Source organism: Equus caballus, chromosome 17, assembly GCF_041296265.1.
Source record: "Equus caballus isolate H_3958 breed thoroughbred chromosome 17, TB-T2T, whole genome shotgun sequence".
In the NCBI taxonomy this organism is placed as follows: Eukaryota; Metazoa; Chordata; class Mammalia; order Perissodactyla; family Equidae; genus Equus; species Equus caballus.
The window spans coordinates 46474561-46489607 of NC_091700.1; the positions used below are offsets into that span (position 1 = coordinate 46474561).

Sequence of the window (15047 nt, forward strand, 5' to 3'; positions counted from 1 at the left end):
TTTCTACAATTAATAAATTCATGGAAAGGTATTTCTCAAAAAGCAAATGTGATTTTTTTCCTTCTAAAATTCACTGGCTTTAAAAAAGAAGTATTATTACAGTATGGTTATTATCTTTATAAATAAAACCGCCTAGAAAATCCTCCCATTACTGCTGCCTGTAAGAACTAGATAATTGAAATCCAGACACTGGAGCTCCTGCAAGTCTTAGCGGTGGGACTGGGCATGCCCAGTAGCTCAGACGGTTCTGGTTGCAAATAGGAAGCTTTCGCCGTGGCAGCCGCGGGGACAGGCAGCTCCAGGGACGGGGTCTGACTTCTTAAACGTAAGCACGTGCGGGGCCCCCATCGTATTTTTCAGGGACCCTCAACGTTTCCTGCTGAAGCAGTGGCCCGGGTATCCGAGGCCGTACAGGCCTCGACAGCGCCGCACCTCAGCCCCTCTGAGTGCGGCCTGGGCCAGCCCACCCGAAGAGCGGGATCGGGAGGCTGGGGGCGGGGGTGGGGGTGGGGAGGAAGGCGGGGAAGCGGGAGGAGGGCGGGGAAGGGGGAAGGGGGCGGCTCCAATGGTGTGCTGGCCAATCGGCGCCGCTCTTCCCTGGATATATTTTGCGCCGAGTGCCGAGTCCCGGTTTAGAGCTTAGTGGAACCGGGCTGTCGACCTGGGAGCCTTCTTCGTATGGCAGTGGGATCCGCATCTTCCCGGAATCGCCAAGCCCCAGGAGCCGGGTTTCTTTAAATTAGGGCTGCTGTTTTCTATTTCTCTCTGAGCTGCAGAAAGCTAGAAGATTTTTGTCTAGCACAAACAAGGCTGCTGGTATTCCCTCTTTTTTTCTGCGAGGGTGTTTTTGGCTGCAATTGCATGAAATCCCAATGGTGTAGACCAGTGGCGATGGATCTAGGAGTTTACCAACTGAGACATTTTTCAATTTCTTTCTTGTCATCCTTGCTGGGGACTGAAAACGCCTCTGTGAGACTTGATAATAGGTAAATGTCGGCTGGGACAGTTTCTTTAAATTTACTCGTGAGATACTTGTAGTAATGCAGGTGAAAGAGAGCCAGGCGAATTCCTTTGTCCATTGCTGAGAGTACGGTGACATGGATGTTGCTTTTTGAAATCTTGAGAATAGCCTTCTTTTCACAGATCTGGCCAGAGCATAGGCTTTTACCACATTATGTAATTTAGGCTTTTGTGGCTCACTAAAATAGAGAAATGTCTGGATATTCGTTAGTAAAAGAGTGGCTGGTGTTTTCTGGAGGGTGATATATAGCGTTAACGAATATTCAAAAAATTATACTGGTAACATCGCAGAATTGGGAAATCTTTTTTTGTCTTGGATGTTTAAAATAAATGTCATTTATCGATGTTTCCCCCCCTCTTTTCCAGCTCCTCTGGTGCAAGTGTGGTAGCTATTGACAACAAAATCGAGCAAGCTATGGTATGTACTGATTAAAAATAATTTGTACTAAATGTGGGCACAGTACAAAAAGCGCGATGTCTTAGGATGGAAGCACTGCATCCATAGTTATGATGACGGTTGCTCTTCATACATTTGGAAATGCCGGCACTGCCTCGGCTCTGCCAGCATGAAGCCACGTACCACGGCTGCTGTGGAGAGAGAAGGGGCCCTGAGGGTATTAAATGTTCTTCTTTCCCGGACCGGGACCGATTTCACATAATGTCGGGATTTTTGCAGAGGTGTCCCTTTTTGCTGGGGAATTGCTAGGAGGCGCTGGCCCTGCCTGCCCTTCTGTCGTGGGCACATCTCTAGGGATGTGGCTTTACTAGGAATCTTAAGGTTTACTAGGGGCTGGTGGGCGGGGGGAGGGCCCCAGAAGTGGGATCTCGGGGAAGGGCTCTTTAGACCGTGCACAAACGGATCCCCAGTGATGTCCGCGACTGCACAATAAAGAAGAATCGGAGAAAAGTTTTGTCTTCTCAGCCTGTGCCTGGATTTCTCCTATTTTTCATTTCCGCCTTGGCCGTTCTTTGTTATTGGAGCAGCGCCTGTGGCTCTTCTCACGGGATTCTCTGCCCACTGTTGCTAGGCAAACTCGAACCTTTAATTCGGAGCTATAAATAACTCGAGCTCCCATTGGCTGCGACGTCTGCCCAGGTTTCTGTGATGTCAGCTTAATCGCGAAAGTAGGGGGGTAGGGGTGGAGGGAGGAAAATGCGGCAACACGCTCTGTAGGAACTGGCTGCAGCCGGTGCTGAGGGAGGCGGTCCAGCGGGCGGAGGGAGGGACTTGGGGGCGGGGAAGCGGCTACCGTTGCTGCGGGCCTGGACATCGCGGCGGCCAGGCGGCTGCCAGGCTCCGGCCAGAGCCCCAGAGCTCGGTGCATTTTGTCATCTCGAGTAGGAAACCCGACTCTATGCATTCCTGGCTAACGGCTACAAAGAATGCATAGACTTTTAAAAAGCGTGATCGCTTACAGGTTAAACTTAAGCATCTGTATAGTTGATTTCCCTGAGTGTCTTTAAATGAGCTCTAAAGACGGGAGGTGAAAATGGTTAGGGAGAGCCATGTAAAATAATGCTTTAGAAGTTCAGAGTCCTGGGAAATAGTAAGTTAAACATTTTTTCCCCCTCTTCCTTTCAGGATCTGGTGAAAAGCCATTTGATGTATGCGGTTAGAGAGGAAGTGGAGGTCCTCAAAGAGCAAATCAAAGAACTAATAGAGAAAAATTCCCAGTTGGAGCAGGAAAACAATCTGCTGAAGACACTGGCCAGTCCTGAGCAGCTTGCCCAGTTTCAGGCCCAGCTGCAGACTGGCTCCCCCCCTGCCACCACACAGCCACAGGGGACCACACAGCCCCCGGCCCAGCCAGCCTCCCAGGGCTCAGGACCAACCGCGTAGCTTCCTATGCCCCTGCAGAACTGGTTGCTGCTGTCTGAACTGAACAGACCAGAGAAGATGTACTGGGGGGGATCCGCCTCCACAGTCACCCATTTCATTGCTCGCTGCAAAAGAGACGTGAGACTGACATATGCCATTATCTCTTTTTTCCAGTATTAAACACTCATATGCTTTTGGCTTGAAGAAATTTCTTAGTTGGGTGAATTAAAGGTTAATCAGAGAATTAGCATGGATGTGCTGGGACCTCATGCTGCTTGGCAGATATGTGAAAAATGGTTTAATTCACGCTGAGGAGCTGTGTGCCTTTCCATGTCTCCCCTGCTCCCCACCCCCACTTCCAGGCGTGCTCTCCTGCTTGCACTCAGTGTGCTACACAGGGTTACGAAGCAGTGGAGCTCCACCGGACTCTCCTCTCTCCTCCTCCCCCATGAGGAACTCGAAAGGGAGGTAGAAGTAAAGACTGATGCAGAGTCTCACCTAAAATGAGGGGAAACAGTTCATTGTACAAATTGACAACTGTCACCAAAATCCATAAAAAACAATAGTACTGTGCCTCTTTCTGAAACAGTGGATGACACACACTGTTAGAGTTGACTCAATGGTGACAGGTAGCTGGGACCTAGGCTATCTTACCAGAAAGGTTGTTTTGCTTATTGTATATTTGTGTATGTAGTGTAACTTTTGTACCATAGAGGACTGTAACTACTATTTAGGTTGTACAGATTGAAATTTAGATGTTTCATTGGCTGTCTGAAGAGGTGTGGGTTGTCTTTTATATAGAGATCTACGTAAACGTTACATGAAGCAAACCACACCTAAAGAAATTTTAAGAATTTGGCACAGTTAGTCACTCTGTGTAATCTGAAATCCTCTAGCTGCTGAATATCTTGAAGTAAATCCCTTCACTGAAGTCCTTTGATTGAGCTGGTTGAATACTTTGAAAATGGTCAGTTCTAGCTAATGAAATGAGTTTCCCAGTAGGGGTTTCTGCATATTACCTGTATAGTAGTTATATGCATATGTTTCTGTGCATGTTCTCTACACAGTTGTAAGGTGTCACTGTATTTAACTGTTGCACTTGTCAACTTTCAATAAAGCATATAAAATGTTGATAAATAAGTGTTTTTATATTACAGTGTTAACATAATTACAGTCATGTTCACAACTATTTCCAGATAAAGTTAAAATAATTTGACTTAAAATCCTGAAGGGGGTCAAAAGGTTGGATAAAGTAAGGATGCTAGTAATTTGACTCTAGAAGTATAAGAAGCGAAGAGAGACATAGTGAAGGAGACAAGAGCTTAGTTCTTCAGAGTAGTTGTGTGACCTGGACAAGTGGCTTCACCCTTCAGGGCTGATGGTGGGGCATTGAAAGAGAATCTCTAAGTTCTGGGGGTTGAAAATTCTAGGCATCCAGGGAAGTCTTAATCTTCCAGCGTTTACCAGCTGAGAGGGGAATGAGACTTACTCTGTGTGTAATCCCAGTAAGCTCTAGGATCAAAAGATGGAAGTTAGAAAAGCTGATTTCCCCTTTAAGAACTCTGTCACTCTAGGTCGGGGTCTTTCCTAGTGTGGATTGAGTGTCCTGCGCCTGGTAATGTCCAAGCAAAAGATGGGGTGATTCCAGGGATTTCCTCTGCTGGATTGCAGGTGGGACCAGATGAACAAGGGTGTCCCTCCCAATTGATTCCTTAAGACTGTAAAATCAGATGAAATTCAAAACATGATGGAATCCCAAAGCGAATTGGCCCCCGAGAAGTGAGCCTGAGGCATCCCTGCCTGAGGACATCCCGCTCTGCTCTAGGAGCAATGTCAGCAAGCAAGTGAACAGGGTGGATTTATCAGCTCTATAATCTGCCCCAGGACCCCAGCAACAGCTTCTTCCACCCAATGGGAATTGGGCACTCCCGAGCGCTAACACTCATTTAAGCCCTTGCAGGACAAGGACTTAAGTTTTCTCAATCCTTCCTTTCTCTAATGTGGAGCTGGTGGGAGATTGACAGGTGAACGGATCATCAGAGCTCCCTGAAAAGAATTGGATATGTGCTATAAATGTCAAAGTGACTGGCGTGGCGGCAGTCTCTCTTGAAGCAGTAAACTGCTGACTGCCGTGGGCTGGTGGTAGTTGCCATAAAGATGGTTTGGGGAATTTGCTAAGGACTTAAATCTTTGTCGTATTAACCTGAGGATTATATAACTTAGACTTAAATAAAGGTATACTTAGGTAGTAATTACATTTCCTTTAAAAAGAGAACTATAGTGACTAGAAATCTCTAGCCATTTCATCTTTTATGTTTTTAATGAAGATCCTTAATACCATAGGTGGTAATTGTGGAAAACTTGAGAACTCTCTTCTCCACTATTTAATGGAGTTTGAGGCCTTTTTATTAAAAATGTGAGACTTCCATGATATTCTGGGAGCTGAATATTGTATGTAAAATAATGAATTATTAAAATGGAAAGATGTTTTTCCATACACATTTATTTTGGTAATTACTAAACTTACTTTTAAGTGATTGACTTATATTTCAGGATGTTTGAGGTAATTTTAAAAGGCAGTTTAGTACTTGCACACCTGATGAGGCCTTTGTTGGCCTGTGTTGTTATATAATTGATTGTATCACCTGCGGGTTCTGTGGAGCAGGGAAGATTTTTAAGGAGAATGGAATGTTGTACCAGCACTGGGTGTTCTCGACCTCAGCAACTGCAGCAGGAGAGACCGCCGCTCAGTGCAGGAGAAACAAGGAATTTTATGTGATTTTAATGAGTGAATGCTTTTTCTTTCAAATTAGGGATGTTCGTAACTCAGTAATTCTGTGTGCTTTTTTTGCATACTTTAAAAGCAAAAATTTATTTTTCATTATGTAACGAATATGCAATGTCCCAATTTTGTCCTACACAAGAGATGTAAAAAAGTTAATTATATCAAATTAGAAATGAAAATTAATGTCAATTGACACTATTCTGCCCTTGCTTCATGTAAAATAAATAGTGAGGCTACCAGGGGCCTGATGACACCACTGTTTGTAGCGGTCAACTTCAAATTCATTCCGACAGCAGTAACGGCATAACGCTTAGAAACGGAGGCAGAGGAAAGGAAGTTTCCTCCTCCTTAGATAAAATTGCCTGAAAATGGAGAAATGTGCCCACCAATGGAACTTGGGAGCAGATTCTGTGGTGAGCCTCCTGCCGGAGTTGGGGGAGAAGAACACTGCTGAGGGCGAAGACTTCTGGCTGCCGGGCCTGAACCTGCAGGAACTGGCTGTTTGGAATCTCTCAGACCTGCTTTCTCATCTGTAAAATACGGAGTTGGATCAGATCACGAAGATTCTCTCCTGCCATAAGATGCTACAATCCTCTGCTTTTTTATGATGACTTAATTTTATTCTAACTTCTTGGGGGGGGGGATATACTCTTTTTTTTTGGTTCATTTGACTTCTTGGGCTAAAATCAATTTGGTTTTAATCTTAGCTTCATCGGTTACTAGCTAAGTGACCTTGGGCAGGTTACTTGCTCATCTCTGTTTCCTCGTGATAAAATGGGGCTATGCTATCGCCACAGGGTTTTTGTAAGGATAATGCTGGAAAGCAGTAAGCACAGAGATGGTTTCAGAGCTAGTGTTCAAGGAATGCTAGCCTTTCTCTTATTTTCGAGTCATTCATCACCTTGTTTGTTTATATATTTAATTTTGTATCTTTTGTAGGAATAAAGCTGTGGCAGTTTTATTTTGTAATAGCTTTTGATTTGGCATTTGATAATAGTGGTGGCTGTTAAAGTTTTATTACAAAAGCACATAAAAAATGCCATTTAGACAATGGACAGAAATGCACCATTCCTTCGGTATCTAGGAAATAATACCTAAAGGCAGCTGTTTGATTGATGTGAGTTAGAGAAGGGATTAGTTGGGAATTGTTCATGTTTGAAAATCATATGGGTGGAAGTAAATACACAATTATAGGTGGAGTATATATCTTAATTAGTTAATTATTAATTTCCTTATGGAAAAAAGCTCTATGTAACACAGTCTATGGAATGCCAGGCAGGCCCAAAATCACTGGGATTAGTAATCAGGCTTTATCAATAGCTATTGGATGGTTTAGTGGCCATTTTCAATGTGCAAAAATTACTACAGTATTACAATATAAACCTGTGCTTCAATCCTGGTGTTTTGGGCACAGATGTTTATAGCACGTGACAGAGAAGTGAGTGAAGTGAGGGAAGACAACAGGAAGTGGTAGAGACTATGGCAATTGGAGGCGCCCCATCTCCCATCAATGGGGCTGGCGGCTGCTTGGCTCCATCTGATTGTTACTAGGTGGGAATTCAAGCGCTGTGTTGCCAGCTCTTCCAATTTTTCAAGATCCAGAGATCCAGACTCTGAAAAGTCCTAATTTGAGGCAGACCAAACAAAAGCACACCTGCTCTGCTGATAGGGCCCACAGGCCGAGAATTTCCACTCCCTGCTTTCTATGTCTGTCTCTGTATCAGACTCTGGCCGAAATGGCAGCTCGTCCTTCAGCACAAAGTCAAACAAAAAACCTCTTCTTTTTGATTCTAGAAAGTGGGCCCAGGCTCTCTGGTAAACTATGTGTTAATTTATTCAGAGAACATTTATTGTCTTCTACAAGCCAGAGGTAGTGCAGTGAACAAGCCACAGTCTGTCCTCAGGTACGACCCAAGTCATTGCTTTAAGATCAATGAGGTACTTCACCTTCTGTGACATACCTGAATCATTCCTTCTCAGATGAACCCTTTGGCAAAAATGTTTCTGGGAGTTCTTTTAAGAACGCTTGTTTAATCAGTCACATTTCCTCATGGTAGTCTAACTCCCTCCGCTACATTTTATAACTGACTTATTTAGGGACAAAGACAGTGTTTGCAGATGTGTGTACTGCAAGATTGCATCACACATGCCCCAAATTTCCAGGAATAAAACATTTCAGTTAAGCTGCCCCATTGTGTCAAGCACATTCACTTCATGCCCTGAGAGGGGTTTGTAGTCAGTGCAGACTAGGGGACCAAAAAACCAAAAGACTTAGTTTCTCTCCTTAAGGAGAGAGAGGATGCAACGGAGACAGTAAGGTGACCAACTGTATTGGTTTGCCCGGGACTGGGGGCATTCCCAGGAAGTGGGACGTTCCGTGCTAAAACCAGGAAAATCCCAGGCAAACCAACCCAAGTTGGTCTCTGTAGAGAGATCTCATTTCCTCTTCTACTTGGACACAGCTAAAAGACACCTCCCACCCCCTCGAAGTTAGGTGTGACTGTGGAACTCAGTTTCAGTCAATACTGTACTCCTTCCCCTTCTGCTGACCCCACAGAGAACAGCTGGTGCCCGTGGATATGACAGTCTCTGTGAGCCTGGGTCCCTGAATGACTGTGGAGTGTCCTCTCCCACTAACCTGGAACTGGCTAGCACAGTTACATGAGCAACAGTGTTTCAGCCATTAGGAATCTTAGAAGCTGCTTGCTTCAGTGGCTTACCGTAACTAATATGGAAATGAGTACCCTGAAGAGGGGTGCTGCTGTCAAAATTAAAATACGTGGCCTTGACTATGGCTGAGTGGTGGGTGGCAATGAAACTACTGGAGGCTCTAGAGCCTGACACCCGTACCATAAAGTGGCAAAACATTTTGTACAACTGTTGCCTCTGATCACTTAGAAGGCCGCTCATGTGCCTAGGGAGTGTGTAGCTCTGAGGAGCCAGAAAGTTAGTGACCTGTGGCTCTTCCCTGTGCTTGGCAAAGGCTTTCAAGGAAAAGGTGAGCTCAGGAAAGAATCAGCTGAGTTTGTAAGTAGAAAGAAGAGGGAGTTAAAGGTGCAGAAATTTGGGGCTGTCTAGTATTGGAAAAGCCAATTGCTTCTAGATTCCAAAGAGTTGGAAATGAGACTAAAAAAGCGGTGAAGTCCCATTGAGGCTTTTCAGTTAAACAAGATGCTTCACCCCTTCAGCAAAGGTGGGATAGAGGTACGGACTCCCCGTATATGCCTTTGGTTTCTCATGGCTTCTAGGTGCTCCTGTTCAGCTGATAGAGGTAGGGAAGACAGTACTAAAACATAACCCAATCTTGTCCAGAAAATTATTTTACATCTTACTACTGACACATTGAATTGATGGGATACAAATAGAGGAGGAGCCTACCAGGTTTTTGAGGGACTTTTATTACCAAGGAAAATACAATCAGCCCCGACTTAAAACAATAACAACTAAATGTTGCTGGAACTTTCAAATAACCCTCAGGCCCTGGGACTTGCAGGAGCTGGAAGTGGGAGAAGCAGACATCTGAATATGTACAGCTCCCCAAGAGAGTGTTCTCCCCAACACCCACTTCATGTGAGGCCTTGGAGGAGACTGGACAAGAAAACCTCCCGGAGGAGGAGTCTGGAACTTTGGAGAATAATGGGCCAGGGATTTCTTCCCAGAGAGCAGAAGCAGGGTCTAATCAAGGAAGTTCTCCCACTGCCAGGGGAAAAGGTCTTCTCTATGCCGGACCAGCAAGGTTCCATAACTGCTGAGGACTGGGGCCCACTGTGTGTCCCCCATGCTTCCAGTGGGTGTTTTATAGCAGTCATCGGGCCCAGCTCCACCTACAGAAGGACATTACGGTCAGTGGAGGGGGAGATAAACTTGTCTTAGTTCCAGGCCTTTAGGAGCCACACCCAGACCTGTGCCTCACCTAGACATCTTGGAGTTTGAGCTGAATGTAGTAGCTGGTTGGGCCTTTGGGTGCTGCCCTTGGGGAGGGCGAGTGTGTTCTGTGAGGGCAAAAAGATGAAATGTGTATTTGGATCCAAAGGGAGGACTATGTCAGAGACTGGTAGGCGTTTCCCAAAAAAAAATCTCCTCTTCCTGGGCACACAGACTGCACTTCCCAGATTCCCTTGCAGCTGATGAGCCCACAGGATTGAATCCTAACCAAAGAAATGTGGGCAGAAATGCTGTTTTGTCATTTCTAGTCCTGATTCATGAAAACTTCCTGTGGACAGAGCTCCATGCTCTCTTCCCCTTCAGCCAACTAGTTGGAGCCAACTGCAGTCACTTTGTAAACCACATGTTGGAGATGACACAGCCTTAGCAGCCTGGGCCTCTGAATGACTGGGTGGAGCCGAGCCCCTCTCTTGCCTCCCAACTCCCCAAGCTGGAGCCACTCAGGACTGTTGTTATAAGACAGCAAGAAGCAAATTTCTATTATGTTTCAGATGTACATTTTTTAGTCTGTTACCTTAAGTGGTCCACAAATTGGACTACCTGAAGCAATATGACAAAGCCATGAGCACACGAGAACCCAGGGCACTCAGGAGAGTTAGATGAGGAGGAGACATCACAGAGGGGACCGAGGAAGAGGTGAATTTTGAGGTTGACTTTGAAGGAGCTGTGAAACAACACGTGAGAAAAATAACTTCTGACACAGTTGTCGAAAACAATTGCCTTCCCCTGTGATAGGAATGAGTTATCTTCCTGAGAGTTTGGAGAAAAGCTTCTGTGCAGTGAGAATTGGCCTGCTGAACTTGTAAAGTGTAACTCATTCTGAGAAGCCGTGCTGGCAAGGAGTCAGCTAAGATCAGAGGTCACATCTGGTGATCCTCAGGCCCTATCAAGCCTACTGACCAGAGCTGGCTCTCAGACCTGTTTTTATACAGGATTTGAAAAAAAAAAAAAATTACTGACATCCCTTCTGAAACTCGGATATGGTTCCAAATTCTGGCAACCTGGAGTCTATCTGTATTCCTGCATGACAATAACCAGCTGCTGCTGAGTGTAGCTGCTGTTCACTTTAGGCCGAGCTTGGGCCTCCAGCCTGCTGGAGCCCGCCATACCTGCAATGGTGCTGCATGTCAGCTGCCGGCATGCCTCACACATCTGGTTGTATTTCCATACCTGGCTCAGGTAGGCATTTAAGGTCGTGCTCCAAAGTCAAACTATAACACCTGATTCATAAAATTTTGTGGCTTAATTCATTTTAATCCTATTTTTAAGATTCACATGATTTGAACCCTTAAAGAAGAAAACAACTAGAACCTGTTCTGTTATCTGTCAGGTTTTATTTTGCTTCATAGAGCCAAGCTATTGGAAATGAGCAGTTATGCTTTTTCCTTCATAGATATGAAATGACTGAACTGGGCCACAGCATGAAGACAGGCAATCTCCTTCTGGAAAGGGAGGATGGAATCCATTTGTTATTATGATTACATGTTTTTGAGCACTTACTGTGTGCAAAGCCCTTGAAACGCAGTGTCTCATGTATTCTTCACGCCAGCCCTGTGAAGAAGGTGTTATCCCATAGGACAGAAGAAGAGAGAATAAGTCAACTGCCAAGTCCAGAGTAAAGAGCTGATAAGTGTGGTGCAAACCAGAGGTGTCTGACAGCAAAATCTGTGCTCTTAGCCACCATTTTGGCCTCTTCCAAAGCCAGGCAGCCTCACCCAGTGGAGCATGTCTGGGGCCCATGGCTGCCCCAGTGCTGGCATTCTGTCCGTCTCTCAGTGTGTGCCCCAAAGAGGGGTGCATGTGAATCCCGTCCCCTCCAAAAACCAGCAATAGACAAACTCTTCCCAGTCTGTTAAGCTGCTTGGCCAGCAGGGCCCAGTGGCATTCCATGTTCTCGTAAGGGAATTTTACACCATGAAGGGAAGAGTGGGTACAGGCTGAGTCAGAGGACCCATTGGTGAATGGACAGTATAAAGGCAGGTAGGCCCTCCCCCTCCCCATCCGGCACGGCGCCAGATGGATCCACAGCACGATGAGACAACTGCCTTTCCCACTTCAACATCACAGCCACTTGACCCAGAAAAGTCAGCACTGGAGGATGAAATGTTCCTATGGAGGAAGCTACTATTCATTCACTCACTCAAACTCACCGCATTTATTAAGCACCCAGACTGTGCCAAGCTTAAGGAGTCCCCCTAGGTCCTGTGGGTACAACAATGAAAACATGTCAGCTTTTGAGGTGCCCCAGGTCAGTGGCAGAGTTGCAAAAGACTATCTCCCTCAATATCATTATACACTGAAGTGTTGTGGAACAATGTGGAGGGAAGAATTAATTCTGTCTGGCATGTGGGTAGCTGAGTGCGGGAAGAGACAGCTTCAGAGAGGAACTTTTGGTCTCCTTCCGTACTTATTTTGGGAAGAGGTGTTGAAATACCGCCTGCTGTTGGCTGCCCCGTGTTCCTTCTCCTCTTTCCCTTGGCAAACGCCAGTGTGGCTACAGAAATGGCCCTGCTTGACATCTGCCCCTCCCCTGGCCGCTCTGACCCAAGTCAGAGTGAACTTTAGCCCACAAAAGATTCAGGGTCTTGTCCCGGCCTCTCTTTCTCTGCTGGGATCGGCAATTTGAAAATTAAATGCTTGAAAGTGCCGCAGCCATGAGCAGAGAGCTTGGGGCTCCTGTAGGAGCTGTTATGTGGATCCAGAAGATGGAGGCAGCTTAAAGGAAGCTGGGCCGAGTGGTGGATCTCTGTGACATCATTTGAACTCTGCATTCATCTAGATGTGAATCCAGATATGCCTCTGGACATTGCTCTCTTCTCCAAAGCTGGTTTAAGTTAGATTTTCTGTGACTTGCAAACTGGAGGATCCCTAACTGATACAGGTCCTTTCTCTGTTTCCTTGTCAACAGATTAGAATTCTGTTTATTTTTCTCCCACAGGAATAATTATTGTTGCATACTTGGATTTTAGAAGAAACAATTATTGTTGCATACTTTGAATTTTAGAAGGGATAGTTATTGTTGCATACTTTGAATTCTCAAAGTTCTATAGGAGTGGTAAGTTTGTTGTGAGATAAAGAAAGAACTAGAGCCCAGTTCCCATGGTTTCAAATTGAGTTCATGAGCATGTGAACATTTCACTAATACCACAGGGGAAGGATACATTCCCTGGCGTGTTTAACTGGTCCTCATGGTCGAGACCATTCTGTAAAATGATCAACAGTAATCCACATGGAGGTGGTGGTCAACTCCATCTGGGGAGGTCATAGAAGGCTCCCTGAGAAAGTGATACTTGACCTGTGCCTTCTAGGATAAAATGGCGATTGCCACGAAGGAGAGGGGAAGAGTGCTGGAGGCATCTTGCGAACACGCAGAGAGGGATGGAAACTACCACCGGTTTCCCCCAACTGGAGCACAGGCTGGTGGGGTATGAGGCGGGAGAGGGACGGCTCAGGCCTGGAAGGACTGTAATCACGCTAAGGAGCTGGAGGGAAGGAATACGATATAAAGTCCGTTTTAGGAAAAATTAAAGAGGAATGAGACTGTACGCAGAGAAATCTGTTCTTGAACTGTTGAAACAGATTAGGTGCGAGAGAGGAATCTAAGAAACACGCGAGGAAGTAGTGATGCGTCAGGGTGGGGTGGGGGAGGAGTGTGGGATCCTTCTGGCTCAGGTAATCAGGTGGGTGATAGTGCCATCACCAGGACAGGAATGGAAAGATAGAACCGGTCTGGGAGCTTAAAGGTGTTTAGTTCTGACTATGAAGAGTGAGGAGCCTGTAACAGACCCAAGTGGAGACGTCTTCCAGCCAGCCTGACCTCCAGCTCTGGGCCTGGGAGAGATGCCCATGCTCACCAACGCCTGTGCTTCCAGAACACAGCCGCACTACCTTTCCCAACGTCCCTTGCAGGAATGTAAGGCCATGTACTGCCCGTGGAATGTGAACAGAACTGATATGTGCGCACTGCAGGCGTGGCCCGGAAGGACCTTATCACAGTGTCTCGCATCCCCAAGCTGAGTGGGAGGACTGTGAGGATGTGGGGAGGGCAGAGCTGCAGACTGAAGGAGCCGGGCTCTCTGAGTGACTCTGGAGAGCGGGGCATCCCCTTCCCATCCTCCCTCCCAACTCAGAATGAACTACAAAGAGAGTTTTAGGAAATTTTGACCTGTGCTAAGTCCCAGACATTGTGGAGCATTTGTTACAGCAGCTAGCCTACCTTGACTAACGCAGCCTAAGAAAGCCAGTTGAGAGTCATTTCTGTGAGTGGAAGTGAAGCCTTGGAGGCAATGTGCTGCTCTGGAAAAGTCTGGCCCAGGAGGAGAGGCTGAGGTCGGGTCCTGGGAAAACCTGGCTTGGTCGGGTGGGGGCGAGGGGTGGGGAGCTGAAGAACTGCCGCCAGAGGAGACAAAGAATAGTCAGAGGGGGGAGAGGCAAACCACAGGAGCCACAGAAATCCAGGAGAAGAGTGTGGGTGACATTGTAATGCACTGGAGAGATACCGGGACACAGTAAAGACAGAAATGTGTCCGCGGAGGTCTGCAAGTAAAGGACAGAACACGCTTAAGTGAACAGGAGCAGAAACTTACTGTGAGGAGTCTGAAGGAGGCATGGGAGGTGAAGGGGATTAATGAATGGAAATCAGCATTTTAAGGAACTCGGCTGTAAGAGAAAGAAAAGAGATGAGAAACCACTAGATAGAGGATCAAGGGAAATCATTTAAAATAGGAGACCTTTGCACATGCTTATCAGTCATAGAGATGATTGCTGACGGTCCCTGAGGAAGCAAGAAGAAATCGGAACCATAGCACACGTCGGGGAACCAGGTCTTCTCAGAGAAAGGGCAAGAAGTGAAGGTGGATGCAGGTACAGATCCGTTTGCTGGTGTTGGGAAACTGAATGTCCCTCCTACTGACCCTGTTTGTTCTCCGTGGATTAAGAAGTGGGGATCTGCACAGAAACTTCAGATGCTAGAGGCCAGGAGTCTGAGAAAAGCAGTGAAGATAGAATCACACATTCACAGAGAAGGTTGTGGAAGGAAGCGATCGACATCAAGGAATTTTTATTCCAAAGGCAAATCCAGCCCTTGCAGGATCCTTGTGGTCTCTGCAGAAGCCTCTGCCCCATATCAGCTCACGCAGGGACAGGGCTCCAGGACTGGCGGTCTGGGCTGTGCAGAAGACAGGATGGACTTGGATGAGAGAGGAGATCAGAGGCAGTAACCAAGATAGTCCCCGTGGGAGAAAATGGAGGCCTGGATTCGAGCAGTGGTTTAAGGGAGAGCGGGGTGGGTGCGATTTAAAGCCATGAAAGCTGTAGAAGTGAGAGGACTGTGTGACCAATGAGATATGAGGGTTAGGACATTGGTCCTGGGACAGAGAGCGTGGCTTTCGGAGGTCTTCTATCCCAGCAGGACTGACACCTACCAAGTTACCCAGCAGAATCATGTTACATAGGAGCGGGGGGTTCCCTAGACAGCCT

The 15047-nt window shown here is 46.4% G+C and overlaps 1 protein-coding gene across 13 annotated transcripts in view; it reads left to right on the forward strand.

The window, feature by feature from the left end:
* The window catches only part of TSC22D1 (TSC22 domain family member 1), a 132913-nt gene extending 128937 nt beyond the window's left edge, over positions 1 to 3976 (forward strand). For 11 of the 13 annotated variants that reach the window (XM_070239776.1, XM_070239777.1, XM_001492188.7 and 8 more), the window contains 2 exons: positions 1387 to 1438; positions 2603 to 3976. In XM_070239776.1, the coding sequence (XP_070095877.1) occupies positions 1387 to 1438; positions 2603 to 2860 (310 nt within the window). In that variant the 3' untranslated portion in view covers positions 2861 to 3976. Of the gene's footprint in view, positions 1 to 232; positions 326 to 513; positions 987 to 1386; positions 1439 to 2602 lie in introns of those variants that run through there. The other 2 variants (XM_005601251.4, XM_005601249.4) reach the window with 2 other exon arrangements.
* The last annotated feature ends 11071 nt before the right edge of the window (positions 3977 to 15047 follow it).